Below are 18,652 nucleotides of genomic sequence, written 5' to 3' on the forward strand. Positions count from 1 at the left end.
AAACAAGCAATTCTGGAATAGTTTTTTATTGGTTTTTTTATCGGCATCCACAGTGCGCCCTAAATTACATGTTAGCTTTATTCTGCGGGTCGATACGATTACGGCGATACCAAATTTATATAGTTTTTTTTATGTATTGCGGCTTTTGCACAATAAAATCACTTTTTTTATAAAATCATTTGTTTTCTGTGTCGCCATATTCTAAGACACATAACGTTATTATTTTTGCGTGCACAAAGCGGTGTCAGGGATTATTTTTTGCGGGACGCATTGCCGTTTTTATTGGTACAATTTTGGAGTAAATGTGACTTTTTGATCACTTTTTATAGCATTTTTTGGAAGGAGATGTGACCTAAAAACAAAGATTCTGGCGTTGTTTTTCATGGTTTTTTTTTACGGCGTTCACCGTGCGGGATAAATTACATAATAGTTTTGTAGTTTGGGTCGTTACGGACGCGGCGATACCAATTATGTATAGTTTTTTTAATTTTTACGGTTTTTCCCATAATAAAAGACTTACTATGGGAAAATAGTCAGTTTAGCTTTATTTTTATTTGAAATGTGTGTGTTTTTATTGTTTTACCACATTTTTATTAACTTTTTTTTACTTTTCTGACTTGTCCCACTAGGGGACATGAGGGCCTGATGCCCCGATCGCTATTCTAATACACTGCACTACATACGTAGTGCAGTGTATTAGCGCTGTCAGTTATTCACTGACAGCAAGCCTATGAGGACACGCCGAAGGCGGGTCCTCATCGGCTCCCGTACAAGGCAGACTCGGACGCCATTTTCTGGCGTCCGATTGCCACAGCAACCCAGCGATTGCATCACTGGGTTGCCGATCGGGTGAAAACCTATCAGATGCTGCGCTCTATTGAGCGCAGCATCTGAGGGGTTAATCTGCCGGATCGGAGAGTAGCTCCGGTGCTGGCAGTTACAGGAGGGTGCCAGCTGTATAATACAGCTGTCACCCCGCGGTGATGGTGCCGGCTCTGCTTCTGAGCCCGCACAATCACTGCGCCGTACATGTACGGCGCTTTGCGGGAAGCACCTCCCGACAGCGCCGTACATGTACGGCGCATGTCGGGAAGGGGTTAAAGAATGTTGTTTGAAAAGTTGTTTGTTTTTTTCTTTTGGTAGATGCATTGGAGCCCTAAAATCCAAATTGGTTGCAAAAGTGTGCTTGCCCTTTAGGCTTCCATCATACACACTTTATGTTGGGGTCTTTGTGGCAAAAAAAGACGCATCTAAAGAAAAATTGTTGTAAAGTGGTACATACGTATTTTGTGGCTTTTTTTTTTTTTTTTTTTTTTTTGCAAATAGTATGTTTTGCTACCTGCGTTTTTAGGTGCCGTTTTTTACTTTGTAAATCACGTGATAAAAACATCCTCTGTGCAACACGTGATTTTATTCTGCAAAAAACACCCATTGAACCTATAGTGGCCTGGAGGAGATTTTGTAAAAAAACATAACACCGTGCCAAAGAAAAGAAAAAAAACTTGTAGAACGCACTACAAACATTGCGTTTTTTGTTTATTTCCACAGTCTTTAATTTCAAGGTTGCAACTGACTGCAGCATTTTTTTTGCCGAAAAAACATGGCAAAAAAAAAGCCATTTGATTTTTACTATAAGTGCTGTGTGTAAAGCTTCCCTGGACTATGTAATCATAGGAATTCCTTTTAAAGGGTTATTCCCATCGAAACCTATGTGGCGTATCCACATGATATGCCGCAAATGCCTGATAGAGGCCGGTCCCACCCCTGAGACCCTCCCCTATCAGAACAGTCTGGTGACTGCCAGTCTCCCCAGAATTCAGTGAATACGCCCCGATAAGTGAGGGCATCAGAGGTGTGTAGCCCGCACCTACTGGACATTTACGGCCAGATTTTCTGTCTGATTACATGTGCGGCCCACTGTGTATTTACCTCTAGATTAGTTTCTCTTGCTCGTTCATGTTTAGCCTTGTGGTTGCCGCCGTGTCTTTCAGAAAATCTTCTTCAGGCAGTTTTCATTATGTCGGAAACATTTTGTCCAGTTCCGAAGATTTCATTGCACCCGATTTCCAACATTTATTTATTTTTTTCATCTTTTACAACTTGTAGATTTATGGCTCGGCCTTTTTGGGAATCATAATGGAGTTTCTTAAAAGATGTCGGTCCAATGACTGATCTGGAGTCGTCTCCATGTTCCATAGCCTGATTTTTGACCCCTTAATACCAGAGCGGTTTTTTACCTCATTGCTAAGACACTGTTTAGGCATTTTACACAGGAGTTATGATATAAAAGTGGTTTTGTCTATTTTCCGTCGTCCATTTATTTTTAAGTATAATACGTATTTGCGTTGGGATTAGCGCTACGCATATGTTCGACAGGCGGGCGGTTTTTTTTTTTTTTGTTAAAAGATTTTTAACAGGCAAGAAGAGGTCACATCTGTTCACACTGCAATCCACATTCAGTATGAAGGAAATATAAATAGCAAATAGCTGACCCGGGGGAAGCCTTAAAGTAAATGTCCACCTTTTTAACGCCGTGTTGAGCATGCCCTTAAAATATGGCGGATAACAGGTTTTCCGGGTGGAGGGGGGGGGGTGATGTCTTCTGTAACTGGAGCTGCCATGATGAGCCCTGGAGCTGGGACCCTTCCTCTAGATCCATCAGTCCTGTCACATGACCAGCCTTCTGGCAATCACGTGATCACTCGGACCAATTGAAAGTAGCACTGCTGCCACCTCATTGATCACCACATATTTTTTAGGTGAGAAGGCAGAAATGGTTACGTTTCTACCTTCTCTGCTGAGTTTCACCCCCTCTCTCCTGCAGCCTCTGTGGATAATAGTGCTTACCTTCTATTTATTATCCCAGATTTATTGTCTGAGGTTTTACAGGTTATTACAGGTTTAGGCTGCTGTTCTGTCCCTCCCCCATGCTTTACACTGCAGCTTTGTATGTTCATATTGGCTGCTGTGTATAAGCACAAGCTAATTTAGATAGTACACCGAACTGATTTCTAGTATAACAAGGAACGAATGATTATAATAGTCGGCTAGTTGGATGGGTGAGATGATTGGGTAGTTATACAAGTGGTTGGCTGGATGTGGTTTAGTTGGATCAAGTAAAATATTGCGAAGGCTGGATTCACACGGCCATGTTTAGTCCATAAGATACGGACCATAAGTCGGCCATATTTCCTGGAAAGACCAAAGTTCAGGGAGCCGGACTCCTAACATCCTAGTCCTCCATGACGCTGAGAGTCTCTGCCTCCCCGCGGGTTACTGCCCGTTACTGAAAACATTGTTACCGTATGGAACCGTATTCCCGCAGGGAGGCAGGGACTCCTAGCGTCATACGTAACTGATACTAAGGACTATGGCTCCCTTAACTGTGGTCAGTCCGGGAAAGGCGTCCGACATGCGGTTTGTATCTCCCGGACCAAACACTGCCGTATGAACCCAGCCTATTTTGGGCGAAAATGGTGATGTAGTGAGTGATGACGTGAGACTACGATGCAACTTTTTAGACTCCCTAGTGGCCTCCTTCATTTTCCTCCTCATCAAGATCAGTCGACCACAACGTGGCAGACCTCGTCCGTCATTCCATGAGGCTCTACGCTACGTGTGTGTTTGTCAGCAGCTGGTCTCGTAGGTGAAGATATTTATGGGGCACATTCTGTAACTGATTATTTTTAGCTACTGAGGCCACCGCCCGGCTTTCTTGGACATCCCTTATTGCACCACAAATAATCAGAGGAGAAGATGAGAAATGTATTTTATCTTCTGATGTAATATCCAGGATTATAGCTGGTCTATAGCAATGTCTAATGCATGTGAGTGACCCCATCAGAGTGAACCCCAACATTCCCCACTTAGACCTCAGCGACCCCAGTTCCTGCATTGTTGGAAATGCTTCTTCTATTCGGAGTCTACTGGCCTGGACCATTATAAGCTGTTCAGCTCTTCGTGTGCAGACCATAATAGTCCCCCATGGACGGCTGTGACATGAATACATAGTATGGATGACATCAGGGTGACTCAGAGCCGTATCACCCCCCCCCCTCCTCCACCAGTAAGCGTTGCATGCGCTATTTATAGTCGGGAAGTCACAGCGAAGGCTAAACTTGCTTATAAAAAGGTGATGAACAGCACGAGGCAGGATTCCCAGACACTCCGGTCAGCATGAAGCCCTATGGTTGTTACATTGTACTTCAAGGTGGAAATGGACCAAATGTGGATCGCTTTCTCTTGTAAGTACACTGAGCAATGGCATTAGCTATAAAATGGGGCTTCACGGGGGGTGAGAGATATATATTTAGTGGCGAAGCCTTCAAGGATCACGTCGGGTCTGTCCTGACAAGCCCCAGGAGGATTTTTGCTAACCAGCACTGCTACATTTATTTTGAGAATGAATATAAGGATCGTGTAGAGCAAGGGAATGGCCAGCCAAACGATGATGCCTGGACCTCAATAGTGGTGGACTTTTTTAGATGTGGTGCGGATAGTGTGTTGCAGCAAATTTCGTATGTCCTTTGGTGCCCCCATATCCGTGCCTAAAGCAGTGCTAGCTATAATTCCCCCCTCCCCGGCAAGTCCTGATGACATGTGTGATCGAGCGCCTCTTCTAGGACCCAAGCATCATGTCCTGGAACTGTATGACTTTCCTACTGAATCTGGAACATATAGGAGGCATCTCGCACCTCCTCGAGACCTGTGGTGTGCCTTACCAGTGAGACACCCCTCACAGGTTGAGAAGCACTGGTGGAGCGCTTGGGTGTCCTGGTTAATTCTGCTTGATGTATAATAGATTCAGTATCTTCATTGCACCATCGTATAGTACAAGATCCTCCGCATTCAGATACGTGAGCACGTTTATAGGCACCGGCCGGCCATTATAGTTGTGCAGTGCCTCCAAAATGTCATTGTACGGTCTTCCGTAGATTTTTTTCGGTAGTATGGGGGTTTTCTTTGTTGCCAAGGTTTACGCAAAGTAGTATGTAGAGACCCAGTCACATTAGTGGTTATGACCATTTCGGCCATGCCCATTGTTAAAAAGTTCCTAAAATCAAGTGTACAGCCATTGTCTCCATAGACAAACATTAGCGATCAGGGATCGCTGACTATTAAAGCATTTGCCGGATAAAACTCCTCTGTCCTTCGTGGTAAACGTGTCTGAAATCAATGTGAATATACAGACTGTAGGCGTGGACTCCATGCGTGGTGTTGTCATGGTCGAGCAGTCAACGGCAAACCGGAGATCACCAGGTGCAATGTCAATGCGGGCTGGAGTTGGTGAAAACAAAGCCTTTGGCTGTCAGTGCATACTGGGAGTTGTAGTTTCCCAACAGCTGGAGTGCCGTAGGTTGCTGACCCCTGCTCTAATGCATATTGTCAGGTTTGGCAGAGAAGATGTAATTCTTTGGGCTCAAATCTCATGGTTTAGCTTAGGCCCTTCGATTTTTCATCAGTGCAACTTCAGGGGTTGTTGACCCCCTTTTTGTAATGGAAGCCACAGGTCTGGCTTCTCTAAGCCCCCATAAATCTGTTATTGCCCATATAAACAGTGTCTGGCCAGACCGTTTCTGTAGTATTACATAGCAGATACTCTGATAAATGACTCCATACGGCTTGCCAGGCTATGACGTTTTTACAGTGCAGTTCTCGGTCTGGCTCATATAGGGGAGTCCTGAGTGGGGGATCCCCTCTGTGATGCCCATAATGGTCTACATGAGAGAACTGTTTTTTAATGCTACAGTATAATATTACTTGCTAGACGTTATTTGCTTCCAACTTTGTAGCAAAGTTTTCTGCTCATTTAGGCAATGTCCCTAAAATATTACGAAAGATCCATCTTAAAAAAAAAAAAAAAAAAAAGGTTTACTTCGTTGTGGAAAACATTTGGTCTACGCTCAAACCCAAGACCTTTGATGTATTAGATTTTTGACTTCGATCTCATCACTCAAAGGGATTGTCCAGTTTAGAAAACCCATTTTCATACACCCTATTAGGGAGTTCTGAGTTAATAGTGGGAGGTCCGCTGTTCAGGATCCTCATTTCTTGGTCAGAATGGAGAGAAGTTACAAAAGAGTGTTTCTCTCTCTGGAGGACCTGTCCTGTATTACAACACATTGATATGAATGGGCATTGTGAAATACCTAGTTGCACCTGTGGTGGTGCTGCAGGGAAATTATACACTCTCACCACCATTCCCCACAGATTACAGCTGATCGCTGGAGATCCCAGCAGGGGGACTTTTTTTTTTTTTTTTAAGATTATTGTCCAGGGAGTGTGCAAAGTGGAGGACCCCTTTAACGTCAGTCTCATGACTACTTTCCAATATCTAGTGGAACGTTTTTAATATCCATGTTTCTTGAACATATAAAAACCATCTATGGAAGGGGTGGTATGTGTGTATAAAAGGAGGTATACTTCTATAAATCTATCTCTCAGCCTCTGCCGTTCATTCACTGGGACAAGGATAACTGATGATTTTCTTTTTAAATATTAATGTAGTCTGAGCTGAGCATTTACCTGGTCACCATGGTTACTTTTATCCCCCGTAACACCACTTCTCTTTTACCGTGTCCAGGCAGCTGCAGGAGCAGCAACGACAGAAGGAGCTGGAACGTGAACGGATGGAGAGAGAACGCATGGACCGCGAAAGGCTCGAGAGGGAGAGATTGGATAGGGAGAGACTGGAGAGGGAGCGCTTAGAGCGCGAACGCCTGGAGCGTGAGCGTCTAGAGCAAGAGCAGCTGGAAAGGGAGCGCGAGAGACTGGAAAGGGAGCGCGAGAGGCTGGAAAGGGAGCGCGAGAGGCAGGAGAGAGAGCGTCAGGAGCAACTAGAACGTGAGCTTCAAGAACAAGAGCGGTTGGAGCAAGAGCGTGAAGAGGCAACGTTACAGGAGCAGTTAGAGAAGGAACACCAAATGTGGGAGCGTGAGAGGAGGGCGTCCAACACTGGTAAGATATACTCCACCCAGGTACTCCCCAACACTCACTCACTCTTACACCAATATGTCATGCAACAACAAAGACGTCACCTCGGTCTAATATAACCACATCTCCCTTCCAGGGCTGGACGTCATGAGATAACGTTTCTACAAATTTGCTTTCTGGGTTGTTTTCTAATGACTTGAGGAGCGATCTAATGAGCTCCTGCAGTCTACAATACCATGTATGTCTATCCCTGGGGATTGTGTAGGGATAATGTTGTTAGCGCGTTCTACAAAGTCTGCGAGATAGAGGTCCAACTAAAGTCATGAAGGACCACCCCTGTCCAGAAAATCCATTAGATTGCATGGACCCCCCCCCCTTGACAGAAATCGGAGAGCAGCTCTGTAAGACAGACTCGAGCCATCAATGTAAAACATGGACGGCCATTCATCTGAATGTCCGCCATGTTATTGATACTACATTTCCCCAGCAGTGGCCGCTGCAGGGAAATGTTTGGGCACGCTTCTGCCAAGAAAATCATCTAATTGCCAGAGGTGTCGGGAGCTGAACCTGCGGCAATCAACTGATCACCGCATCAGCTTCCATATAAAAGAAGTCTGATGATGGTACAATATTTTATTCCTCACTACTGGAGGATCTGAGGAGGGTTCTAGTAAACCTTCGCTCTGATTCTTACGTTACTACCCCCTAGTTCTAGTCTATATAAATTTATGTCGTTTCCAGATTTCCACATTGCTCCAAGTCTGATCATAGAGTTTCCTCCGAAGCACCAATGGCAAATCGGCCAAAATGTTGGTCCCATACATATATTTAGCCTGGGATCACACATCCCGGTTCACGACGGCAATGTGTGATGTCAGACGAATGGTTTGATGGAGAAAGAATCGGCAGGAACTGCAGGGTGGATTTTCCACCATGTTGGAGATGGATATATGATTACATGTCATTGTTACCTGCACAAACCATTCATAAATAAGAGGGTCCGTGTCCATTGATGAGGATGATGTTGGTCGTGTTGGGGGTGATTTCTCTGTTGTTGCAATAACTTTTATCTAATCTTCTAACCGTAGATCTCATTGATACTCTTCCTGTGAATGCTGGTTTGGTTGCTTCATTAGCTCCTTTTTTTTTTCTCTCTCCTTTTTTTTTTTTGTCCTGTCTGTTGCTGCCATTTCTTCACATTTCCACTTCAGACTCATCTTATGACAATTCATTATATAACGCTCAGCATCTCGATTACTCCACTTGTCAACCTCACTCATCTCCCATATCTTACGCTAAAGCCATTTCAGTCCCAGCCTCTTCTATTTGTACAGACTCCACCGCCGACTATGTCATTGTCACCTCCCAGGCCATTAACTCCACGCCGCCGACACCTCCCCTCCGTCACTCGGCGTCACGTTTTGCTACATCTCTAGGTTCCGCCTTCCATCCTGTCCTCCCTCATTATGCAACGGCTCCTCGGCCCTTAAATAAAATCTCCAGACCACCTTCTCCGGTGAACCCAGCACCGCCACCGCCTCCACCTCCTGTTAAGCCTATATCCTGGTCTGCTTCTAATTTTGCTCCACTTCCTCCATCCCCACCTGTCATGATCAGTAGTCCTCCTGGTAAGGCTACCGGCCCCAGGGCTGTCCACCTAGTGTCTGCGTCTCAGCTTGCCCTCCTTTCCAATGCACCCAATGGTCATGCTGATACGTCTTCATATGAAATGTCATGCACCGCTACACCACCTCCTGCTCCACCTTTACCATTGTTTCCACCTTTCTCACTGTCTTCATCTCAAGCTACCACTCCTTCTCCAAGCGCTCCCCTTGTCTCAGCACCTTCATCCCAGCCTAGTGTTCTGCCTTCTCCTGCAGCTTCCCCTGCCTCTGTTGAGAACTCTTTAATCTCTGTGCTGGGAGACGCCTGTGCTTCTCAGCCAGACTTGACCACAACCTCTCAGCCGATTGACCCTGCGACCCATCCGGGTAAGCTTTCAGTCACTGCGAATAACTGACTAACCTTGATGTGCATTCTTAAGGCTTGTGTTTTTAATATGGGGTTGGCCTGAAACTGTGCACCTAGGTCTATATGGGGGGTACAGGTCTCTTCTAATCTATTATCTGCACAAGATTGGAGAACATCACATTTATATCCACAGGTGACTTCTGCTGGCTGCCACTAGGATAGCGGAGTCAGACACACGTGACATCTTAGTTCACATTCTGTAATGCATTACAGATGCAGACCACAATACAATGTCTTCTGTAAACACTACATCTCCCACAATGCACTAGAGCAGCGCGTACTCCGTAGAGACCGCCGACCCAGCATGTGACAGTCGTTAGTTCCCGCAGTCAGTAGGCTGATAGGAGCATGGAGTGATGATCTTTGCTTTTGTGAGTTGCTGATATTAAAGCCCCTCATTTTACTCTGGTCTCTAGAATTGGCACGATGTCACGCAGGACGTCTGCGTAAGTGCGGAATAGACAGCGTTTTTGCAAAAAATTGGCCAAATATTAGAGCATTAGCTAAAGTTTGGTAATTCTGTTTAATTGCTGCTTGCAGAGAAATTGGTAGCTATGGCGGCGGCCATCTTTTTGCAAAAAGGACAGGAAGTGCAGCCGTATCGGTCGTCACTTTTGAATCGGCCTTTTTGAAACGGATGGTAAAATAGTCCTTCATTTAACATCGAGCCTTTCTGAGACGGTAATTCATAGGGGAAAACCAATATGACTGCACTTGAAGTTCATTTTCTAATCTATGGCCTATTTTTACATTTGGGTGAAAATCTTACAAGATATGGTTTTGCTCCGGCAACGTGTAGTAAAACTCTGCAGGCGCTAAGATATATGCAAATGCATGAATAGTAATTAAATGTTTGCACATCTCTTGGCGCCCTCAGTGATCATGCATCTTTGTGCCGCCTATAGGCAACTGTTGCCCTCTTGTGCTGCTTTATATAGTCTAGATCAGAGTCCCCAACTTTTTGAGGGTAACAAACACTTAAAGGGGGAGAATAGAACCACCTTTCTTAAAATAAAGCCCGCACATCTCATCCTCGGCGATCAGCTGATCGTACCAAGGGAAGTCTGATCCAGACATATATTTTCCATGCAGTGGCCGCTGCGGGAGAAATGTAGCGTTATATGGCGGCTATTCCAATGAATGGCTGTCCATGTAATGCATGGACGCGCCAAGTCTGCCAGAGGGAGCCGCTCTTGCATAGCAGATCTCTGTTCTGGCACAGAGGGGGCTCCCAAGTGGGAGACGCCACTTTCTGACATCCATATGTCCATAAAGGTCCTATAACCAGAGGTTCTCGTCCTGTGACTTCCCCTTTAACAGGAAGTAGAGAGAAATTCTATCGAAAGTATTGTTGACCACTTTAGGCTCTGTCCATACCACATTTAGTCAGCACCTTGGATGAGGAGAGTATGATGGGGTTTAGCCTGGTGCCAGCTGCCAGTCTTGGGTTTGTAACCTTGGTGCCAAGTATCAGGACAGCTTAGACATTGGTGCAGTGTCGTCACCTGGGTCATTGTAGGCAGACTTCTCACTTATCCCACTTTCAGCTTATTATATTTAATCTGATTGCGTTTCTCTGTTTACTTAGATTTTTGCCTAATTTTACTAACAATTGTGTCAATTTAAAAAAATGTAATATAAGTTTAAATTGCGGGAAATAAATATTTAAATATTTTAATTCCATAAATGCCAAGTATGCGTCTTACAGAATAGACCAGAATTGAGTGTGTGCTTTTTTGGTATTTTTTTTTCATATTTTATTTCCTGTAGGTGTTGTACCGGGACCACCACCACCACCACCTCCTCCCCCACCCCCTCTACCACTAGGTACCACTGTGTCTCAAACAGCCCCTGCACCACCACCCCCTCCCCCTCCTGCTCCTCCCCTCCCTCCATCTTGTCCTGCACCACCTCCTCCTCCCGGACCGCCACCCCCTCCGGGACCTCCGCCTCCCGCATCTATGGCTGTGCCTCCTCCACCGGCGCCACCACCTGCACCTCCACTTCCATTCTCTCTGACTGCTGTAAGCTCAGAAGACAACCGTCCATTATCAGGCCTGGCTGCTGCACTGGCTGGTGCCAAACTGAGGAAAGTTTCCCGGGTAAGATAATTCTTCTTCAGTTTGTGCCATTTTTGTTTTGTTCATCTTTATTCTATCAAGAAGATGTGAGGGGTCTCCGCTTTACATAGAGACCGCTCAGTCGAAGTCTTATGTGCCTGTGGCGAGATTATCCGTATTTGCTGGTGTCTCCTGAATCATTAAACCTGGAGAATCTGAATGTGGCGCCTAACTAAAAATGTGGTACTTTAGGTGTGACCGCATTTAACCTTTAATATCCTACATCCCTCCTACATGCTCACAGGGGTCCAGGAAGCCGAGATATGAGGGGGTCTGTCACAGGCAGCTCTACAGTGTGGGGATTTTAACAAACCGCTCCCCCCAACCTCCGCTTCCTAGACCTTTATACATGGTTCAGGCTTGGCGTCAGTATTATTCCACTTATAAACTGTATCTATGTCTTGTTGGATTTTCTCTTTTAATGTAACTTCTTCTCTGGTTTACAGGCCGAAGATGTGCCCAGTCAGGGCAATGGAAGCTCTGTCGGGGCCAGTGCGGGCCCTCCCAAGACCGAATCTAGTCGTGGGAATGGTCCCTTGCCGATGGTTGGTGGCGGTTTAATGGAAGAAATGAGTGCATTACTAGCAAGAAGGTGACGTGTCTGAGAATTGTGTAATAGATATTCTACCCTAGAAATTTCCAATGAGCTCCAAAAAGTTTAGGGACCTCCATAGGGCAGCATGAATAATTGGCATCTAGCCGCACTTCTGAGGAGGGGCAGGGGGTCGTCTATGGAGAGCGAGATGGATGATTGAAGGGCAATATTTATAAATTAGGCTACCAGAGGATCTCCCGGTGACCACAGAATGATGCGGATATGTCGTTGTCACCCAATGCATGTATGTATTGTTGCTATGCGACGAAAACGCAAATTCTGATGGATTTCTTATTATGAAGGTTTAAGAAACCGTTCTAGCCCCAGGCAAGGTCTCTTGTGAGACTTCCCAGGGAGTTTTCCTTTAGTCGAGTTGAAACAGATTGAGTTGACCTTAAAAAGATTGTTTGAGTTGGAAAAAAAATAAAAATAAAATGTAATAAAATAAAAGCACAAAAAACAAACCCACATTATTCACTTGTTAAATCGTCTGCCCCTCCATTATTCATTGCTTAGCACGCAAAATAGTCACCCCCCCCCCTCCCCCCAGAAAGAAGAGCCCGGTCTCTAGTACCACCTATAGGTGACTATCCTGTAAGTCAATATTTGGCATTTAACCCGAGTCATGTTTCAAAGCTTTATAAAAAAGGGTCAAACTACACATTACCCATCTTCGCAATGCCCTCAGGGTTCCTTACCAGCTGGATCACCGCAAGGAGAATCGGTACCTTGCGAGAGCTGCTTCAAAGGCATCTCACTCCCTACTCTGTACTGATGAGGAGCAGCAACTCCAAGAATGTGCGGTTTACAGGCTATTCACCCGAGACACTGACTTAGGGCTCATGCGCACGGCCTGTGATTTGCGGCTCGGACGGCCGCAGTGTGTCATCCGCGGGCCGTGCACATGGTCGTGTGCATTCATCTCAATGAGCCTGCAGTCCAGGCTCCCGGGCAATGCACGGACCGTGGAAACTACGATTGTGTGCATCTGTCCATAGAAATGAATCGGACCGAAATTCACCCGCCGATTTTTTTTTTTTTTTTTTTTTTTTTTAAATTTCATTTAATTGTTTTTTTTTTACTTTATTTTATTGTGAATATGTTCTAACTTTACAACCAGCCATGGAATTCCACGGCAAAAAGGAACAGGATGGAAAGGGGGTGGGGGGGGGGTTAAAGCGTTCAGAAAGTGAAAAGTCTCTCGGTCAGAATATCAGAATAAATACCTTCTAAGAATTGTTTTTTCCTTTTGATATTTTTGTACAGTTGTGTTAGTCTATAATATATTAGTTAGATGTTCCTATATGTCATTGAGATGTGATATTACTGTCGGTTTATGGCAGTGCTGTAAAAACCACATGAATACCTGTACATTTAGACTAACTGCCTTGTTTCCCATTCAATGTATAGAAGACGAATCACAGAAAAAGCACCAACCATAGGGCCTGATGCAAAAGAAGAGAAGATGGTGAGTGAGAAGTGTGCAGGTTTCTGAGTGGTGGTAGCTTTTTATTGTACAGGGATTAAAGAGATTAGAAAAACATGGCTGCTTTCTTCCAGAAAAGCGCCACACCTGTGCATGGGTTATGTGTGGTATTGCAGCTCCGCTTCGTTGATGTGAATACGGCTGAGCTGCAATACCAGACACAACCTGTGGACAAGTGTGATAATATTTCTGGACGAAAGTAGCCGTGTTTTTGTAATCCTGGCGTTATTTGTCTGTAGGACTCCTTATGTTGAGGCTCCTGTTGGATTCTTTTTTTTTTTTTTCTTTTTTTTTTTAAAGGCTTTATTTTCCAAAAACTTTTGTTGTACAAAACACGTACCAATATACAATCCATACAAAACAAGACATACAGAAAGGCATGAGTATCAGAAAGCAATGTCAATCCAGAGGAGATGCATTATATAAAATATACAAAATAAATGACCTGATCTTCCCCAAGAGCCTAACTGAATCCGTCTACTATACACACACATTCATGCTTGTGCTCAACCCCCCCCCCCCCACCTGCCGCCACTTTCAAGTGACAATTAAACCGCAGTCTCCAACCACCTCGACCAAAGTTTCTTATACATGGGTATATATTTATTAACTAGTTGCAGCCAGTGGATCAAACTCGGGCGTTCTGTGCTGTTCCGAGCCATAATTACAATCTTCCGGGCACAGAACAAAGCGAAAGAATATCTATAGCGGGTGCGTATAACGTCATCCATAATGCCCAAGAGGCACATCTGAGGTTTAAAGAGGCTCTGTCACCAGATTTAGCAACCCCTATCTCCTATTGCAGCAGATCGGCGCTGCAATGTAGATTCCAGTAACGTTTTTATTTTTAAAAAACGAGCATTTTTGGCCAAGTTATGACCATTTTCGTATTTATGCAAATGAGGCTTGCAAAAGTACAACTGGGCGTATTGAAAAGTAAAAGTACAAGTGGGCGTGTATTATGTGCGGACATCGGGGCGTGTTTACTACTATTACTAGCTGGGCGTTCTGACGAGAAGTATCAGCCACTTCTCTTCAGAACGCCCAGCTTCTGGCAGATCACGCTGTGACGTCACTTCCTGTCCCAGGTCCTGCATCGTGTCGGACGAGCGAAGACACATCGGCACCAGAGGCTACAGTTGATTCTGCAGCAGCATCGGCGTTTGCAGGTAAGTAGCTACATCGACTTACCTGCAAACGCTGATGCTGCTGCAGAATCAACTGTAGCCTCTGGTGCCGATGTGGCCGACACGATGCAGGACCTGTGAGTGACGTCACAGCGTGATCTGCCAGAAGCTGGGCGTTCTGAAGAGAAGTGGATGACACTTCTATACACAACGCCCAGCTAGTAAAAGTAGTAAAAACGCCCCGATGTACGCACATAATACACGCCCACTTGGACTTTTACTTTAAACACACCCACTTGGACTTTTGCAAGCCTCATTTGCATAAATACAAAAATGGTCATAACGTGGCCAAAAATGCTTGTTTTTTAAAAATAAAAACGTTACTGTAATCTACATTGCAGCGCCGATCTGCTGCAATAGCAGATAGGGGCTGCAAGATCTGGTGACAGAGCCTCTTTAAGAAGTTGCGGAAACTCATAATGGGTGTGAAGAAATTCCACCACCTCTGACCAAAAGGGGGCAACTCTGGGACACATCCACACACAATGTAGAAAGGTACCGACATCTGACTGGCAGCGAAAACAACTATCCGAAGTCCATGCCCCCATCCTCTGAAGCCGAACTGGCGTGTAATAGATCCTATGCAAGAACCGAGACTGGATTAGAAAATCCCTTGCTGCACTCACCACTGAATCAAAAAAGGAGGATTCCACCCCCCGCCAGTCCTCCTCTGTCAAGGTAGGGACATCATCCCTCCATTCCAGATACGCCTTATCAAATGGTCCAGTTCCTATGGATGTAAGGAGGGTGTACAATTTAGTGCGAACCCCTGAGCGATCTGGAGCACCAATCAGTTCCTCTAATCCAGAGAAACCCACCTGAGGCGACGTACACCTGTCTGATTCTTACACTTGTGCAGCTCCTCTGCGCTTAAAGGGGTTTTAAGAATTAGAAAAAAAGGATCTGCACTTCTTTCCTGGATCAGCGCCACGTCTGTCCATGGACTGTGTCTATTATTGCAGCTTATCCCCATTCATTTGAATGGTGTCAAGCTGCAATACCAATCACAGCCAATGGACAGGCGTGGCACTGTTTTTGTGCGAAACAAACACAAGTGGTTTCTCTCTGAATCTGTTCATGCTTAACCCCTTAAGGACACGGCCAATTTTAGCCTTGAGGACAGAGCAATTTTTTTTAAATTTCCCTCTTTGCATCCCGACGCTCATAACGCTTTTATTTTTTGTACGACGTAGTTGTATGAGACTTTGTTTTTTGCGGGACGAGTTGTACTTTATGTACGTACCATTTTTTGGTACAAATACATTATTGTTTAATTTCTATAAATTTTTAATTAGATTAAAATGCAGAAAAAAAGCAGTTGTGCAGCAGTTTTAATATTTATTTTTTTACACCATACACCGATCATCATAAATAATGTTATACATTTGTTGTACAGGTTGTTACGGTCGTGGCGATACCAAATATGTCTATATTATTTCATGTTTTGGGACTTATATTTGAAAAAGTTTATTTATTATAAAAAATGTGTGTTTCTGTGTATTTTATTTACTTTTTATTTATTTATTTACCATTATTTTTTTTTTACATTCATTTAACTTTTTTTTTTAATCCCATAAAGGGATTTATCATTTTGATTTTTATTTTGTAACTGTAATGTACTGGCATAGATCTATATGCCAGTACATTAGCCTGTTACTGATCGTACACAGGCAGTTGTTAGGGCATACCTCAGTATGCCCTAACAACAGGAAATATGTTCAGACAGCCCTGGGGTCCTTCACTGGACCCTGGGCTGTCTGGCCATACGAGTTGTGGGCTTTGATCGCGTCACAGTTATCTTCTGTGACGCGATCAATGTGCAGTCCCCCCTCTTTGAACGCCGCGATCAGCTGTCATCGCGGCGTTCAAAGGGTTAACAGCGGAGAGAAGATGTTTCTCTTCTCTCCGCTGTCAGAGCGGGGCCGTGGCTGTGTATTACAGCCGTTGCCCCGCTCTCGATCGCACACACAGAGACGGCACAGACGGCTGTCACACAGGACGAGTATGCTCGTCCTAATGCGCGAAGTGCTCGCTGCTCAGGACGAGCATACTCGTCCTGTGTCGGCAACCAGTTAATGTTTCAAGACTGGTTATTTTTGGGTAAATCTTTGAGTTTTGACTTCAAGGCTATGAACTCCTTTAGTGTTTTTTTTTTTTTGTTTTTTTTTTTTATGAAATGCATTTATTTTGTGTTAAAAATTACTTTTGAAAGTTACTTTTTTTTTTTTTTTTTTAAATGCACTGTTTCACTTCTGCAGCTTGTGTACCACCGTACATAGAAGCTGCAGAATCCGTCAGTGAGCGGCTACTGAGGGCTTTTCTAAGCTCTGTTCTGGTCAAGTGAAAGTGGGTCCAATCTGGAGCCCGCGAGCTGCTGCAGACCGAGCTGTTATTTATCTATTTTTCATATTATTTTTGTTTGTTTTTGTATTTGCAACATAGGAGGAGCCAGAGCCTGTGCCTACAAAAGCGCCCTCTGCTGGCACACCAGGTAATAACCGCCCATGTCATGACTTTCTTAGAAGCTTGTATACAAATCATGCATTGCAGCCATCTGGAGAAAAATAATCTCATCTGCAGCATTTTTATGTCATTTCCTTTTATTACATATTCTACAGAACCCACAAGAAAGCCTTGGGAAAGAACAAACACAATAAATGGTAGCAAATCCCCTGTTATCTCCAGGTACGATACAGAACAGATTGCTTTATTGTGCCATTTATAGACTTTGCTTTTTGCTTAGGAAATTGTTCTAACCAGACGAGTAACTGCAGTGTAAAGGCGCCCGTACACATTAAATAAGTCAGAAGAGCCGGCATGTGTACGTGGGAGGTAGGCGGAATAGCTGTCAGCCAGACGAGCGTTCGGCCGACCGCTCTTTAAAGATGGGCAGGTATCAGATGTATATCAGTTTGTGCCACGGTTATCCGTCCGCCAGCTATTAGGACGCAGTGGCGATTCGATTTGATAGGTTTGGTGAATTTTTAAGAAAATAATTTGCCAGTTCCTCGAATTCTCCCACTGTCTCGGTCTTCACCCATGTCTTCCTTCTTAAAGGGGTTTTCCAGTTTCAGCAAATGAGTTAATGTTTGTATACCGAAAAGTTATACATTTTTCCAATATACTTTCTGTTTCAATCCCTCACCGTTTTCAAGATCCGATCTGGTCATTCAGTAGGAACCTTCATTGTTTGCTGTCAGGAGATTTACATCTGTCCTGGTCATGGGATGGATGCACGGCCTGTGAGGGTATGTTTTTCTATTGGGTCAATGAAAAACGGCTCCAAAAATGTCCCAAGAAGTGACATGCGCTTCTTTTTACAGGGCGTCTTTATACACGCCTTTTTTTGAAAATGAGGCGTAAAAAAACGCCCCGTTGGAACAGAACGCCGTATTTCCCATTGAATTAAATGGGCAGATGTTTGTAGGCTTTCTGCTTCCGATTTTTCAGCCTAATTCGGGATGTTTACGGCCCGAAAATCTGCTGAAAATAGCCCGTGTGAACATACCCTTACAGTACAGTTATCAGAGCTCTTATCTTGTAATGACCACTGCACCTGTTTGATCATCACAGAACAGATTTTAATCCCTAATGAAGGTTACTACCGAATGACAGCAAACAGAGATGTTAAGTTATGGAGTATCGATACAGAAAGTATATTGGAAAATGTAATAACTTTTCATTGTACAATGAGCAACCTATAATTTCTTTAACCGGAATACTTTTTTTTTTTTTTGTATTTTTTGTATTTTTTTAAAGTGGTTGTCCAGGTTAGAAAAAAAAATAATTCCTTATATCCTATTAGGGAATTTAGAGTTAATGGAGGAGGGTCCTCATCTCTTGTATAGAGTGTAAGGGCTTTCATAGTCTCTCTCTCCCCTCTCTCTGCTCTCTCTCCTCTCCGCTCTCTCTGCTCTCTCTCCTCTCCCCTCTCTCTGCTCTCTCTCCTCTCCCCTCTCTCTGCTCTCTCTCCTCTCCCCTCTCTCTGCTCTCTCTCCTCTCCCTGCTCTCTCTCCTCTCCCCTCTCTCTGCTCTCTCTCCTCTCCCCGCTCTCTGCTCTCTCTCCTCTCCCCGCTCTCTGCTCTCTCTCCTCTCCCCGCTCTCTGCTCTCTCTCCTCTCCCCGCTCTCTGCTCTCTCTCCTCTCCCCGCTCTCTGCTCTCTCTCCTCTCCCCGCTCTCTGCTCTCTCTCCTCTCCCCGCTCTCTGCTCTCTCTCCTCTCCCCGCTCTCTGCTCTCTCTCCTCTCCCCGCTCTCTGCTCTCTCTCCTCTCCCCGCTCTCTGCTCTCTCTCCTCTCCCCGC

General features: G+C 44.6%; 1 protein-coding gene and 1 long non-coding RNA gene across 4 annotated transcripts in view; one reads left to right on the forward strand and one right to left on the reverse strand.

The window, feature by feature from the left end:
• ENAH (ENAH actin regulator) overlaps nt 1-18,652 on the forward strand; it is a 73,777-nt gene that overhangs the window by 48,959 nt on the left and 6,166 nt on the right. Inside the window, exons 5-11 of one of the 3 annotated variants that reach the window (XM_075863382.1) lie at nt 6,584-6,957; nt 8,145-8,924; nt 10,735-11,066; nt 11,531-11,676; nt 13,090-13,147; nt 16,795-16,843; nt 16,971-17,037. In XM_075863382.1, coding sequence (XP_075719497.1) covers nt 6,584-6,957; nt 8,145-8,924; nt 10,735-11,066; nt 11,531-11,676; nt 13,090-13,147; nt 16,795-16,843; nt 16,971-17,037 — 1,806 coding nt within the window. The remainder of the gene's footprint in view (nt 1-6,583; nt 6,958-8,144; nt 8,925-10,734; nt 11,067-11,530; nt 11,677-13,089; nt 13,148-16,794; nt 16,844-16,970; nt 17,038-18,652) is intronic. The other 2 variants (XM_075863383.1, XM_075863384.1) reach the window with 2 other exon arrangements.
• LOC142760283 (uncharacterized) overlaps nt 1-18,652 on the reverse strand; it is a 40,213-nt gene that overhangs the window by 4,410 nt on the left and 17,151 nt on the right. The window lies entirely within an intron of this gene.

The sequence above is a fragment of the Rhinoderma darwinii genome, chromosome 4, assembly GCF_050947455.1.
Source record: "Rhinoderma darwinii isolate aRhiDar2 chromosome 4, aRhiDar2.hap1, whole genome shotgun sequence".
In the NCBI taxonomy this organism is placed as follows: Eukaryota; Metazoa; Chordata; class Amphibia; order Anura; family Rhinodermatidae; genus Rhinoderma; species Rhinoderma darwinii.